We start from the raw sequence: 13,763 nt of genomic DNA on the forward strand, positions 1-13,763 counted from the left end.
GTTAAAAGTAGCTCACTCAAGGCATTTCGTCAGACAGATATAGAACAAGTATTAAATATGAGGATTATTATATGAGTAGATTTCTAGTTAGTTGACTATATATAACATGGCAATAGCATAAAACCTGTAATTATTAAACTTGCTCTAAGTTAACGGGCAAAAAAATACACCTTTGACGGTCCCCAGAGACAATTGGCTGTCTGTGTAGTAGTTCCGTACTACGAGGTTCATGCACAGAGATACAGTGGAGTAATAAATAAAATTCAAATAAAAGATAATTTCGGGTTCTCAACAGGCTGACACATCCTTGCAAGTTGATATGCAACACAGAGATGTCTGCATTCAACTTACAGAAATGAACTGCTGGCTGTTCCTAGCCTCATTTGGAGAGAAAAAAAAATCAACACTAATCTAGAGAACTGAAATGAAACATCTTAAAACTAGTAACACGGATATGGATCCTGTGACAATCCTCGTACACCTCTAATTATTTGGTTACCAATCACTATATTAAGCCCGTAACGGCTCAAGGCTACAAACTCCGAACCAATGTCTTCCACAACACGAGCAGAGTTGGCAATGAAGACTTTAAGGATCAAATTACTGTCTATTGTTCGCCTCACAAGTTGATTGCTGTTAATGACTTCTCCGGGGAACCCCAAAGCCTTCTTTGCCTTAGTATCTGGGCAAGGATTAGCTAGTTATCATGCTATGATATCTGAATCAATTTGTTCGAGATTTGGAAATATTTTCCTCAACGTCGACGAGTAATCTGGAGTTTTTGCCTGCAACAAGAGGGGGGAGGGGGAGGGTAAGTTCATCAGATTAAAATTCCGAAGGGGTCCTACAGAGTATAGTTCAAAATCATGCTACTACCCTGGAACACAAAATATTGTATCAACAATCCAGCATTACCAGATGAGGCATCAATTTCTCTGGTACTAGACATTTTCAAGAAAACCATAGTGCATGTGACTTCCTTCTCACTAATGCCTTTAAGTTTATTTTCTATTTCATTCACTAAACTGCAATAAAAATTTCATTTCCAAATTGTATCACACATCAAATAAATGGTACAATGAGTAGCACCTGATCCATGCAAAACTAACGATGGATCAATATCTGAAGTAAGAGCATCTCCAAGAAGTCTTACGTTTGAGTCCTAAAAGTTAAAATAAGACCTGATTTGAAGTGTTTAGGGTAAAAAAACATTCGCAACTCTAACAGTTGAGTCCTATATCATGTTATTTAGGAAATAAAAGGTTAGAAATAGTGTACAAAATAGGAGTCCCAAAATTATTTGATGAATTTTTATGAAATAAGACTCCTGTTGGAGCAGGTTGTTGGTGTTAGAGTCTTATATTTCAAAATACAACTCCGTAGGAGATGCTCTGAGTCATATAATTATTTGATTTTTCTTTTGTGAAATAGGACCCCTGTCGAAGCGGTTTTTTTGGTGTTTGAGTCCTATATTTCAAAATACAACTCCATTTAGGAGTCCTGTTGGAGATGCTCTAACATAGGAAAGGTATTGCAAGAGTACAAGGATCCAAATCTACACGCAATCAATGGAAGCAACGGTCATTAAGGTCCCTGGTTTATAAAAAACCTTGAGTTTTTTCCCAAACTGGTTCCGTGCAGAGTTTCTTTTTTCAAACTGATTCAGTAAAGAGTTTGTACTAGCTATCACAGTCAAAAAAAGATGTGTAGCTCACTCAAGATAGCCAAAAACAAAAGGTAGTAACTCATAGTTAGTTTTTTTTTCACTTTGGAATTCACAGCACCACTGAGTATCGGAAGACACTTCTCAAGATTTCGCTAGTCCTCCAGGTCCTGGCTTCGATCCTCCTCGGGGGCGAATTTCAGGCTTGGTTAAAAAAACCCCTCGTTGTGCTCCGTCCGCTCTCAGGGAACAGAATCCTGCGTGCCACCCTCCGGCTAGGCCGTTGCAGAGTGGGCAGTTGATCGGCCCGTTAGTGATGGGGGACCAAGGTTCGGGAGGTTTCTCGGCCAGGACCATGTTTCGGTCTCTTCTTAATATAATACCAGGGTCTTTCCCTCCCCGGTCGAGTTTTTAGATTTTGCTAGTCAATATTGTTACTTTTTACAATACACAAAAAAAATTCAACTTTGGAAAAAACATAGAGATACTATCGAATATTAACATCAACAATAGGGACCTGTAACAGCAAACTAGCAATATTTTTTACAACAAGAAGTGTACTCTAGCAACAGGGCACACAACAATGAATAACAAAAGCTTAACCAATAACCATAATAAACTGTGAATATGTTGAGCGCGTGTGAATCTTGGCTGTTGGCTCCTTTTCCGATCTATATAGAAACATCAAAGATTATATATATAAGTTATGAAATACTTACACAGGGATTTCGTTCGAGATAGATTGTCGTCAACTTCTCCCGCGAACCAGCCAAAGCTGTCTCTATACCCTCTAGAGATGGTATTTGGTTGTCATTCAACCACAGGTCCTCCAGCCTATATAGCAAATTCACATGATTAAGAAGAGCCAGAAATAACCATTTTCTCCAGCTGCTTATAAGAATAGCTGTTTCTACTAATTTTGTTATTCTGAGAAGAAAAAGCTATCAGACAGATGTATCATTTACCTGGTTAAGGTTTCGATATTTTCTATAGTCGTTAGCTTGTTAGCTGAAACATCCAAAATGCGGAGGTTATGCAAAGTAGAGAGGCCTTCCATCTTTTGGATTCCATTATGGCTGAGGTATAACTCCTCTAATGCAGCACATTCCTAAATTGCAGAACAGATAAATTTAACATGCAGCAACTACAACAGGCGAACATGGAAGTTATGATAGAGTACCTGAAACCCATGCATTGAAGTCAGTCTGTTGCTTTGCAAACTTATTTTCTTAATTAGCTTCAAACCACACAAGTTGACAGCTCGAATTCGATTTCTTCCCAACCACAGTTCTTGTAGATTTGTCAAGGTTTCAAGATTTTCCATTACCTGAAACAAGACAAACACGTAAGGCTGTAGGAAATAACAGGATCTAGATATAAACAAATTACATACAACATGAAGCATTACATATTGCTCTATTCACTGGCCAGAGAACTTTCCAGACAACATGCATTCACCAGGAGTCATATGCAATTTACGTTGAAATTCTTACCCGTAATCTGTTGCTACCAAGTTCAAGAATTTCCAGCGCATGGAAATGTTCAAGCTCTTCCATCTTTGCAACTTCATTTTTTGAAACATAAAGTTCCTTCAATTTGATGGAAACCTTGGACAGACCAGTCAAAGAAGATATCTCATTGAAAGATACATCGAACACCAGAAGATCCTTGAATATGCCAGCATCAGGAATCCTTGTAAGTTTGTTATCTCTAATGACGAACTCCTGAAATATGAAAGGGAGACAGATAAATAGCATTGTTAAAAGAATCTTAAGTAAAGCATCTTTCTTTCTAAGGTAAATCAAATTAATTTGCCAGAACAAGTGAAAAGGTCAAGCATCACTAATACTGGATCAGATGCGAAGATGTTCATGCATAAAATCTTAAAAGTGTGAGCATTTATTCTACGGGGCAGCTCTATTTTGATTAACACCAGCCTGTCAAGCGTTCCTATATGTACAATAGGTTTCTACTGGTTAAATGAGAGGTTGATTCAGATAGTGGAATGTTCTTTTGGGATGGTGTGGGCAACAAAAAAGAAGTATCACATGGTTAAGTGGGAGGCTCTGGCTAAACCCAAAAAAAATTTGGGCTTTAGGCTTCATTGACACTAGGGCCATGAACACAGCTCTTTTATGCAAATGGATTTTCAGGCTAGAAAGTGGAGATGAAAATATGTGCATGAGGCATAGTCACAATGTTTCCGAGTCAATAGGGTCAAGGTACAGTGTCGTGGAACGTGGTACGCTACATAGAAGAGGTTTTTACACTTCGAGTCAAAAATGAACCCACGAATCTGGGTCAAGGTCAACGAATCTGAGTTGAGGGTCGAAGGCATCAAACCCGTTTTATGTGGCTATGGTATGATGCTACTCAGAGTCAAGTATCTTCATCAGGGCAAGAGTTTTAGTCAATCACACAACATAGGTGGATCTGAATTCTGGCAGGGTCTTCATGCAGTTAAACTGAGAGAGGCAAAAGAATGATAGTTCAGTGTGGGCAACAGACAAGATTTTGGGAAGATGTGTGGATTGAGGGAAGGTCTCTAATGATTCTATGTACAAACCTGTACAGGATTTCCCTGGATCGGGGTAAGTCACTTGCATATTTAGCACAAAGAGAGTGGAATTTGTCTCCAAGATGAAATTTGGGGATAAGGAGGTGGAAGAATGGGAATAGATGATGACTATGTTAGAGGGTGTTAGTTTGATTGAGGACGTGAAAGGGCCTCTAGCCTAGTGGTTAAGGCTTCCGAGTAGCACACTAGCACCTCCAAGACCCGGGTTCGATTTCCCTCAAGAGCGAATTTTTCGGCTTGGTTAAAAAAATCCCCTCACTATGCCTCATCCGCTCTCGGGTTACGATGTCATGTGCGCCACCCTCCGATTGGGCCGTTACAGAGTGGACGATTGACGACGACCCGTTACTGAGAGGGGAGGGGGGCAGGGTTCGGAGATTTTCTCGGCCGAGACCAATGTTTCAGTCTCTTCTTAGTATTATACTCGGAGGGCGATCATTCCCTCCCTGGCTGAGTTTTTCTAGTTTGACTGAGGACAAATCAATGATTTCAAGTTGTCCGACTAATCGCAATTAGTCGGGCTGGTCGCCTGTTTGTACTCGACTAGCTGGACGACTCGATTAGCCTGTCTGGTCGTCCTAGTCGTCTGACTATCTTCCGACTAGTCATCGATTAGGGTGAATAATCGCCCGATTAATAATTCCTGGTCACCACGACTAGGGTTTTAGTATTGGGCTATTTTCAGTCCATCTATAGGATCTTTTAGCCTGGCCTCTCCTCTCCTCTCCTCTGCCAATACGTAGCCGCCAAAACCTAGTCTAGTTTGTGCCTCCTCTCTTTTGCCCGACGTCCAGCACCAGTGGTTGCGCCCCAGATCTCCAGCACCGACAGCTGCCCTAGAAGTGCAGAACTCCAGCACCGGCAGCTACGCCCCAGATCTCCAGCACCGGCGGCTGCTCACCTACGCCCCCTGCAGTCTTGCTCCATTCAACGGCGTCTGCGCCCCTCTGTCTGCTTGGCTGCTCGCCTGGCCTAGTCTAGATATCGGTTGCGCCCTCTGGCTGCTTGGCTGCTCGCCTGCCAGTCCGAATACTGGTTGCGCCCCTCTGCCTGCTTGGCTGCTCACCTGCTCCAGTCCAGATACCAGCGGCTACTCCAACACCATTGATGAGATGAGCTTGTCATCTCAAGGTTCCTCCTGCTCCCCCTTCTCTATAGTTCTGCCAGTGCCAAACTAGTGGATGGTTGTTGTAATCCTAAGCCAGTGATGAGTAGTGACTTGTACCTATATCTGTGTTTGCAAACTGCTATTTTGTTTATGCTAGCTGTTTGTTCTAATTTGTATAATGTATATAGGTATATTTATATATGTATATACCTATATAAGTATAACTACTAGTCTAAAAGGTCTAGGACGACCAGGAACCGACTAGGGGTCGACTAGTCGCCCTGGTCGTCGCCTAATCGCGATTAGTCGGCTGGTCGGTCCCAGGGATCGACAAGGCAACCAGGCGACGTGCAATCATTGGGACAAATACAACTGTGTGGATGCTTGAGAAGTCTGGTAATTTGACTACTAAATCAGTTATAAGATGATAATTTTTCCAGGGATAGTTGACATGAGAATGAAGAACATTTGGGAAACCAAGTTTCCATTGAAGATTAAAATTTAATTGGATGGTAGCTCAACACCGAGTACAGACCACTGCAAAAAGAGATTGTGAAGAGGCTAAAGATTGCGTCTTATGCAGAAAGAAGCGGACCATTGGTTACCTATTACCTTCTTCTTAGATGCCCCTGGCCACTTTTTCTTGGTGTTAGATTAGAGATAGCCTAGGGTGGGACTCAATCCCGGTAGAGGGGATTTTAAGAGTAAATTCACAACCCCGTGTTGTAGTAATAATTGGAGCATGGTGATGATCATGGCAGCCAACTCTTGGGCATTGTGGAGAACTCAAAATGATTTAGTTTCTCAAATCATATTATTAAGAGCCTGAAAGAAATTAGTTATAAAATCTTCGGTTTGTTTCAGCACTGGAAGAACCTGCTGAAGGAGGTGCAGCTGACAATCATGGAAGGAATTCTGGAGAAGCTCAAGGAAGGCCTGTCAAGATGCTGAAGACAGGGGTGCTGTGAAGATGTGGATATCCTCTCTGATGGACTAATTAGGAAGTTCAAGATCAGTCTTTTGGTGCTTTGCTGTGCTAGTTGGGTGTTTGGAACAAGGAGGCCTGAATCATAATTTCTCTTTCCTAGGGAGCACTGTTTGTGGCTGGTTTCCTTTTGGGTGTTAGGGTGTTTTGTTTGACTACGAAGGAGTGCAATTTAAGAAAGGAGAGTTTAGTGTTTGTGGTTGATCGTTTGAATGGGTAGCTAAAGTTGGATGTGCTAGATCGTAGGCTGGTTTTCCCAGCAGCCACTCTCTATGTTTTCTGCAAAAGTAGGGCTTATGCCTTTGGTCTAAAATATAAAAGAAGATGGTAACAAAAGGCTATACAAAATATAATCAGTACTACAGTGGCCTCCAGCTCACTGAAGGAAAAAGTGGTTCCTCAACTCTGTCTGATATTGAAAATCCCTTAGTTCAAACTTCAAAGTGAGGACTCACTTGATCCATCTCTCCACAAAAACTTCTAGAAGTAAATGAATTAGGTATTTGGGGAATGTTGTGAAAGTATCAGGACTGTTACAATGCCTCAGCTATTATGAGGTTCAACAAATAATCACAAGAAATACCCCAGATAGTTGCCTACACAGCTGTCATTTTTTTGTGAAGTGTGTTAGACCAAAATTTAACCTCCTCAGTAGGTTTAGTTGTGTTGTATGAATAAATGTAATGTCAATATGTTATACATAAACAATATTACAACTGTTTGTTCTTACAGTAACTGAGCCAAGTTGCTGCATATCACAATCTATTGCCTAATAATACGAATTACTGGACTTGATACCTCAGTGAAGGAAACAAGATTACAAGAGCACTCAAGTCTCATGAAATTTCTGTGTTTCACCACAAGATGATCATAAACAAACCCTCTCGTTTTCCACTGATAAATGTCGTTAGGCTTTCTAGTAAAAAAGCAAACTACATGCATTTAGTTTTCACCCATTTACAGGAAGGAAGAAGTGATACTCCATTACTCCTTCCGTTCTTTTTTATTTATTGCGTTCTAGTTCAAAAATGAGCTAGCGGGCAATAAATATTCGACAACTGAGGTAGTAATAGACAAATAGTTATTGACCATGCTACCAAGTATTACGTAAAATGTGTTCCTGATAACACAGGTTGGTAGTCATCATAAGATTATTTATAATAAAAAACTGCTGAAATAATTAACACAAGCATCTAATAGCCAAAATTGGACATCACCACATCAGGATCAGAGCAATACAACAACGACTCGCCACTACAGATTCCGAGTTAGTAATCACCTTCAACCCGGCAATAGCCTCCCAGGACGTGAGCGGCGCGACGGCGTCATCGTCGAGGAGGTTCTGGCGGAATGAGAGCTTGCGGAGATGGGGGAGTTGGCCGATGCGAGGATCAACAGAAGAGAGGCGGTTGGCGGTGAGGTCGACCTCCTCCAGCGTGGGTGGGATCTCCACCTCGCTTAGATCGTGCAGCTGGTAGCTCGTCAGGTCGAGGTACAGCACCGGCTCCTCCGTCTCCATCTTGGCCTCCGCCTCCACCTTGGCCTCCCCCTCTATCTTGGCCACTGCCTCGCCGCCAGCCGCCTCGTACAGCTGATCAACTACACCTTCGCCGGAGGCCATGGGGACCGCTGGGTGAGGGTGGATTCAGGTCTCGACAGGATTCTGGAAGAACGGGGAAGCGAAGGAAGGACCGCAGGAGAAGAAAATGCGCAATTTGTTTCACCTGGGGAAAGAAGAAAGGCAATTTTAGTAGGCTGGACATGAATAGTATGTGGGCCAATTAAATGGGCTGGCAATACTACCATTAAGGCCCATCTATGTCTTTTTTCCCAAATGGCAAGGTTCAAAACCCTAAAAACCCGCACGGCCTCACCGCCCCTCCGGCCTCCGCCGCGTGCTCGTCCCAACCCTGTCGCCGGCAAGCCATGGCGTCGCGCTTCCGCTCCTTCACTCGCCCGGCCGCCGCCGCCTTCCTCCGGTCCACTGCCAGCCGAAGCCCCTCCGCTTCCCTTCCCCGCACCCTCGCTCCTGTCCCTAGGTGAGGGGTCCTTCCATTTTTGTTCACGGCCTATGAGGATGTTTCCCGATTAGGCGTTGTTTAACTGGGGTTTCACGTGGCAGGGCTTCGGCCATGGGGCGGCGCATGGCTCTGGCGCGGTCTCTGCAACCGCTGCACAGCGCCGTCTCGGCGGCCCGGCTGACGTCGCGGCTGGGGGCGGAGGTGGACCGGGCCGTGTCGCAGGGTACGCTCTGCAGTTCCTACCCGGGAGTCTGAGTCTGATACAGTGTACTAATCTTTGCAACGCTACAGTGAGTTGTGGCTTCCCGGTTGCTTGCTTGTCTATTATCGTCCATGTGTTGACTGTCTTGGTTTAGGATGATTTTGGTGGGATCCGTTTCACTTGAATCCTTTTGGCTTGTCATCGTGGGCGTGGGACATGCGTGGGGTTAATATGTTTGCATGCCCTCAAGAGCAAATTTCATATGATCACAAATGAGTTTGAGTGTGGTGCTGTAATGCAAATTTTAGCATTTGTTTGTCTCAGTATAACGTTTACATATGTGTGTCTTGATGCTATATCACCTTCTTTGCAGAAAAATGTTGTACTGCTGTATATGTGACTATACATTGTCAAAAAAATTAATAACAGTTCTTTTGGGGGCAACATACACCAGTTTTTTTGTGTTCAAAATCTTTAGGAAAGTTTCTAACTGACAGAAATATGTTGTAGGCTGAATAGAAATGATTAGTGTCACACATGGAAAATACAAATGTGTTGACAGAAATGGGTCTACAGTTCTTCATGTATTCAGGATAAAATAGCTATGAAAGTATGAATTGCCAAAGAAGTGTGTCTACAGACTCAATTTAACAGTTTGACACTGATCTTTAATGCATAAATCAGAACCTTATGCCAAAAATGGTTGGAATGGAACGAGGACCTTGGACTATAGCAAATGTCATATCCTTTGGAGGCACAGCCGCACATGCACTGCATTTGGCTTAATATGTTAGTTATAGAAAAAGTTGAGAAGAAATATTAACGGCCGTGGGCTTAAAGTCTTCACACAATACCTGATGTTGTTCTCGGTTTGTTCTTACTTTTTGAATATAGTTCAATATTAATTTTCAAGATATGGGAACAAGCTTGATAAACTTTTATCTGGATTGGTGTCACGGGGAACGTGGTATAGCGCCACATTCCTTGTCTCAGCAACAACAAAAGTCAGAACGTCGTCCTACTTGGAACAATCTTGTCTGGACCTTCGCAACACTTCTCTCAATTGGTGCACCACGTCCCTTGATCGACTTGCCTCGATTTATCCCTTCTCTAGACCACCCACTCATGTGTGAGCCTCTACCACTAAGTCTGCCTTATTCTCAACAGTTGAGACTTTTTGGGCTCATCTCCTTTTCTCATCCCCGTTTTCACAATGTAAGTTGATTCTGGTGGGGGGCTCATCTTGCCTTGGTTTATCGCATCTCTAGACCCCACTCATGTGTGCGCCTCTAGCACAGGGTCCGCCTTATCCTTTATATTCCTCTGCAGTGTGAGCTTCTAGCACAGGGTTCAAATTTCTCACACATTGGTCCCAAGGTCAGGTGTGTTAAGCATATCCTGCCAAAAACAAGATTCTTGCCTCACCAGCAGTCAGGACGTGAGTGGGTGGGTGTGGGTCTTTTATTCTGGAGGGGAGTCATCACTCAGTTGTATTAATGGCAAAACATGTCACCCAACGGATTTTCGTAACCAAGAATTGCTTCATGGTCATTTTAGCTCATTTAAGGACCAAAGTGATAGTTGACTCATAATAAAACACCAAATAGAGGAAACCAATAAGTACAGGTATATACAACATGGACAATTACGTTGCTGGCATAATGTTAACCAGTTGTGTCTGCATGATATTTCCTGCCAATTTGTCAAGTCAATTTGGTGGTCGCCTAAGTTCTACATGCGTGCAGTATATATCTCTGTCCTTTGTTACACATATCAACTGTCACATTTACTTGTGCTATGCCCATTTCACCTTTTCTTTTAGATCTAACTGATCTATGTATCAAAATGAATCCTGTACTGTAAAAGGTCCTTTTATTCACCCCATTTCTTTTGGTCTGATTTTCAACATACGTCTCAAATTTTGCTTTTTCTTGTCTTTATATTTTATGAAAGAACAATGCTCTTCTGTAATTTGTGCCTCTGCACCATTATAAATATGTCACTCAACATTCATGTTAGATTCTGCTCTGGTACTATCATTGTGCGTAATCCCCAATATTAATGCGATGTGCCAAAATGCTCTGAACTGAAGTTCACACGATCTCGTTTCTTTATTATACAATATGTTCTAGAGGGCCACACTCTCTGGGCAAAATAGTTACAGTGACAACTGACAAGAACGTTTGGTTCTTGGTTTCTGAACTTGTACTGTTATATGGACTTGTTCTGTATAGTAGCTTCACTTATGTTATCGACTTCATTGCTTCTGTTTATGATTTATTGTAGCACTGATTCCCACCTTGTGTGTGTGCATGGATGTATTAGATGATTTTGCTGCACTTCAACCTAAAACTCATGTTTCTCATAATCCCACTGCTAATATCATGCAGAGACAGGTCTCAGTGTCCCTCGATAATGAAAGGAACTGCTCCAGATGGCAGCAACATCAGCAGCAGATAGTTGTAAGACTTGGTCATCATAATAATCATTCTTGTTCAATGGTTACGTTGTTTATTTAGTGGCACTTTTTGCTATGCGCTTACCATAATACATTCCTGGTAACGGCTTTTCTTTTGAATTCTATGTGTGGTCAAGGTTTTAAAGAGCATAGTCATGTTCATGTACGCCTGTCTCCATTTATATATGTGGAGATATGGGCATCAGTTCAAAGCTGGGATCAAATTTCTGGGTAGCATCCCGGCAAAATGTGACATTTTGTTGCAAATGTTGTTTCATTACGTTTAAAGTGTTTTTTTCTCTTGAAATATAGCGAAGATTGAATTGAAGTTGATGTTGGGACATTCAAACTTACGCCATCTTCAGCTGCCGTTTTGGAAAATGAAAACAACTGTCAATGATTATGTCTAGAGTTCTACATTTGCTAGATATTTTTACTGGAGATGCTTGCCAACATAGATAAACACAAGCGAGTGTGACGGCGTAGCACCACGAAGGCATGGCATGCAATGCAAGCATGTGTAGATGAGGACATGAAATTAGCTTGGATGGTCTGATGGGGGCCTTGCGCACTCCCATCAAGTCGTAAACTACAACAGGCACTGCACCCGGAAACTTTTTAGCCAGCGCCCAGCCATCTAGTTGGTCACCACTAGGGATGAAAACGGGACGGGTACCCGGAACGGGTATCGGATACGGGTATCAAAACGGGACGTAATTTCGGATACAGGTATTTTGTTTGTCGGGACGGATACGGGTATTACCCGGATATTGAGCCTCGGATACGGGTAGGATACGGAATCACTAATACCCGGTCAGTACCCGAAAATCCCGGGTCGGATACGGGTACCCGGAATTCAGGTACCCGTTTTTTCTTTTTCTGCATAATATAGTTATAAAATCATAACTTTTACATATGAAATCGGATGAAGATAAAGTTTATATGAAAATTGTAGAGCTTGAAGAGATTTATGACTTTGTAATACATCATGTTTTTGTTTAAACAATATTTTAATGATTTAATTGTATTTTGATGATTTTCTATGACAAGAAATTAATAATACATAAATAGCCTCAAAAAATTGTGAAATTTTACGGAGATACAACGTATGTCCATATGTAACCATAAAAAATGTTTGGATCATAAGATCTATAAGATGCCCACATTTCTTTCCTTTCACTTTCACTTATTTGTATGAGTTACATGTGAAATTAGTGTAAGTATCCAAGTTTCAATATACGAGGACTTGAGTTATCTTCATATAAAATGTTTATTAGTTTTTGTAACTTATTTGCAAATTTTTAGAACTAGAATATTTTATGAATTTTAAATATTGCGGTGTTGGTTCTACGATGTTCTTGTGATAAGCAACTTTGAACTGCATGATGTCAATTTTATCGGTTTCCTTTCTTACATCTGATGTATCATATACATGATTATGTATTGCTTAACTTATGGATGGTTGGACAATTAATATCATCGGATGAACTACCCGACAATTATCCGGTACCTACCCGAGTAGTATCCGTTATCCGTTTCTTACCCGTCCGGATTATTACCCGGTCCCGTCCTGTATCCGTCCCGAATCTTAACTACCTGTATCTGGTCCCGTATCCGAGAGAAATACATTAAGGTAGGATACGGGATGACCCTATATCTGGCTGTATGTGTCCCGTTTTCATCCCTAGTCACCACCTGATCGTTGCATACACCGGCGATGAGCGTCATGCAGCCAGCGCTACGCTTGACTTCATGACGGTGTTGCGGCATTGGGAGGAATAAGAGCATCTCCAAGAGCTCTTCATAAAACGACTCCTCAAAATCAGTTTTAAGGGACATCTAAATAATAAGTGAGGGTAGATTTTAATCCTTCCTCTAACAGATCCCTTAAAGCGTTGTTTCTGGGAAGCCCAGAAAACCCTCATTTGTAGCTACAAACGAGGAAGTTTTAAGAACTATAAAAAAAGTTGAAAGCGCTTTAGAGGAACTGTTGGAGACATGTTTTTTATGTTTTTCCAAAAAAAAAGATTTAGGAGAGACTTATGGAGAACTTATGGAGATGCTCTAAGCCAGATGCCCCGATACTTACCACAGGTTGCGCACCGGTATCGCGGTAGCTTGCTGTTGCCCAGGCTCAGCACCCCGTCCGAGGAGGACTGGATGCTCTGCCCGCCGCGTCGTCATCAGGAGCGGCCAGATGGGAAGAATCGAGGACTGGATGTGCTCTGCCCGCTGCGTCGGCATCAGGAGCGGCCACATGGGAAGAATCGATCGCGACACCAACACGCTGTGCTGTGCATATATTACAAAGAACACTTTTCATTTTTATTCAACTCGACAAAATGTATATTCGCCGATTTGCGAAACTAAGGCGACATCCGTATACATTAACAGTCGTTCCCTGTCCTCGACCTCTGACCACGCGCCACCGACTCTAGTCTTAAACAGCCTATTGCTTGCACCAACCCAAAGAACTCGGTGATAAATTCAAGGGGCATTCCCTTCGTCTCGGAGAACACACCAAAAAAAAAATCCAGCGCAAGTGTACCTTTGGCAGCGCTTTACAACACCAGCTTGGCTTCACTTTTTTTTTGTCATAAGCCGTACAAAACAGCAGCTTAGGAAATATCTTTTACTATCCCTTGTACTGGAACGCTGAAGCCAAAAAAAAAAAATGGCTCGCCCTGCAGCCCTGATTGCTGCTTTGGCTCACGTTACTTTTGCAAATATCCCCTCCCACCAAATCAA

General features: G+C 42.3%; 2 protein-coding genes across 4 annotated transcripts; one reads left to right on the forward strand and one right to left on the reverse strand.

Annotated features, from left to right (window-relative positions):
- Positions 1-246: 246 nt before the first annotated feature.
- Positions 247-8,016, reverse strand: LOC100216558 (uncharacterized). The gene is made up of 6 exons (NM_001142978.1): positions 7,614-8,016; positions 3,157-3,387; positions 2,844-2,990; positions 2,629-2,771; positions 2,383-2,497; positions 247-785 (listed from the first exon to the last, which is right to left on the reverse strand). Exons 1-6 carry the CDS (start codon positions 7,953-7,955, stop codon positions 705-707), a joined length of 1,059 nt encoding a protein of 352 aa, NP_001136450.1. The 5' UTR covers positions 7,956-8,016; the 3' UTR covers positions 247-704.
- Positions 7,563-11,343, forward strand: LOC100275107 (uncharacterized). 3 transcript variants are annotated; one of them, XM_008681597.4, is made up of 3 exons: positions 7,563-8,373; positions 8,457-8,645; positions 10,948-11,343. In XM_008681597.4, exons 1-2 carry the CDS (start codon positions 8,153-8,155, stop codon positions 8,608-8,610), a joined length of 375 nt encoding a protein of 124 aa, XP_008679819.3. In that variant the 5' UTR covers positions 7,563-8,152; the 3' UTR covers positions 8,611-8,645; positions 10,948-11,343. The 3 variants fall into 3 exon arrangements, with proteins under 3 accessions (XP_008679819.3, XP_008679820.3, NP_001381678.1); XM_008681598.4 differs by having other exon boundaries at positions 8,457-8,622; NM_001394749.1 differs by having other exon boundaries at positions 8,180-8,373; positions 8,457-8,578; positions 10,948-11,278.
- Positions 11,344-13,763: the final 2,420 nt, after the last annotated feature.

The sequence above is a fragment of the Zea mays genome, chromosome 4, assembly GCF_902167145.1.
Source record: "Zea mays cultivar B73 chromosome 4, Zm-B73-REFERENCE-NAM-5.0, whole genome shotgun sequence".
In the NCBI taxonomy this organism is placed as follows: domain Eukaryota; kingdom Viridiplantae; phylum Streptophyta; class Magnoliopsida; order Poales; family Poaceae; genus Zea; species Zea mays.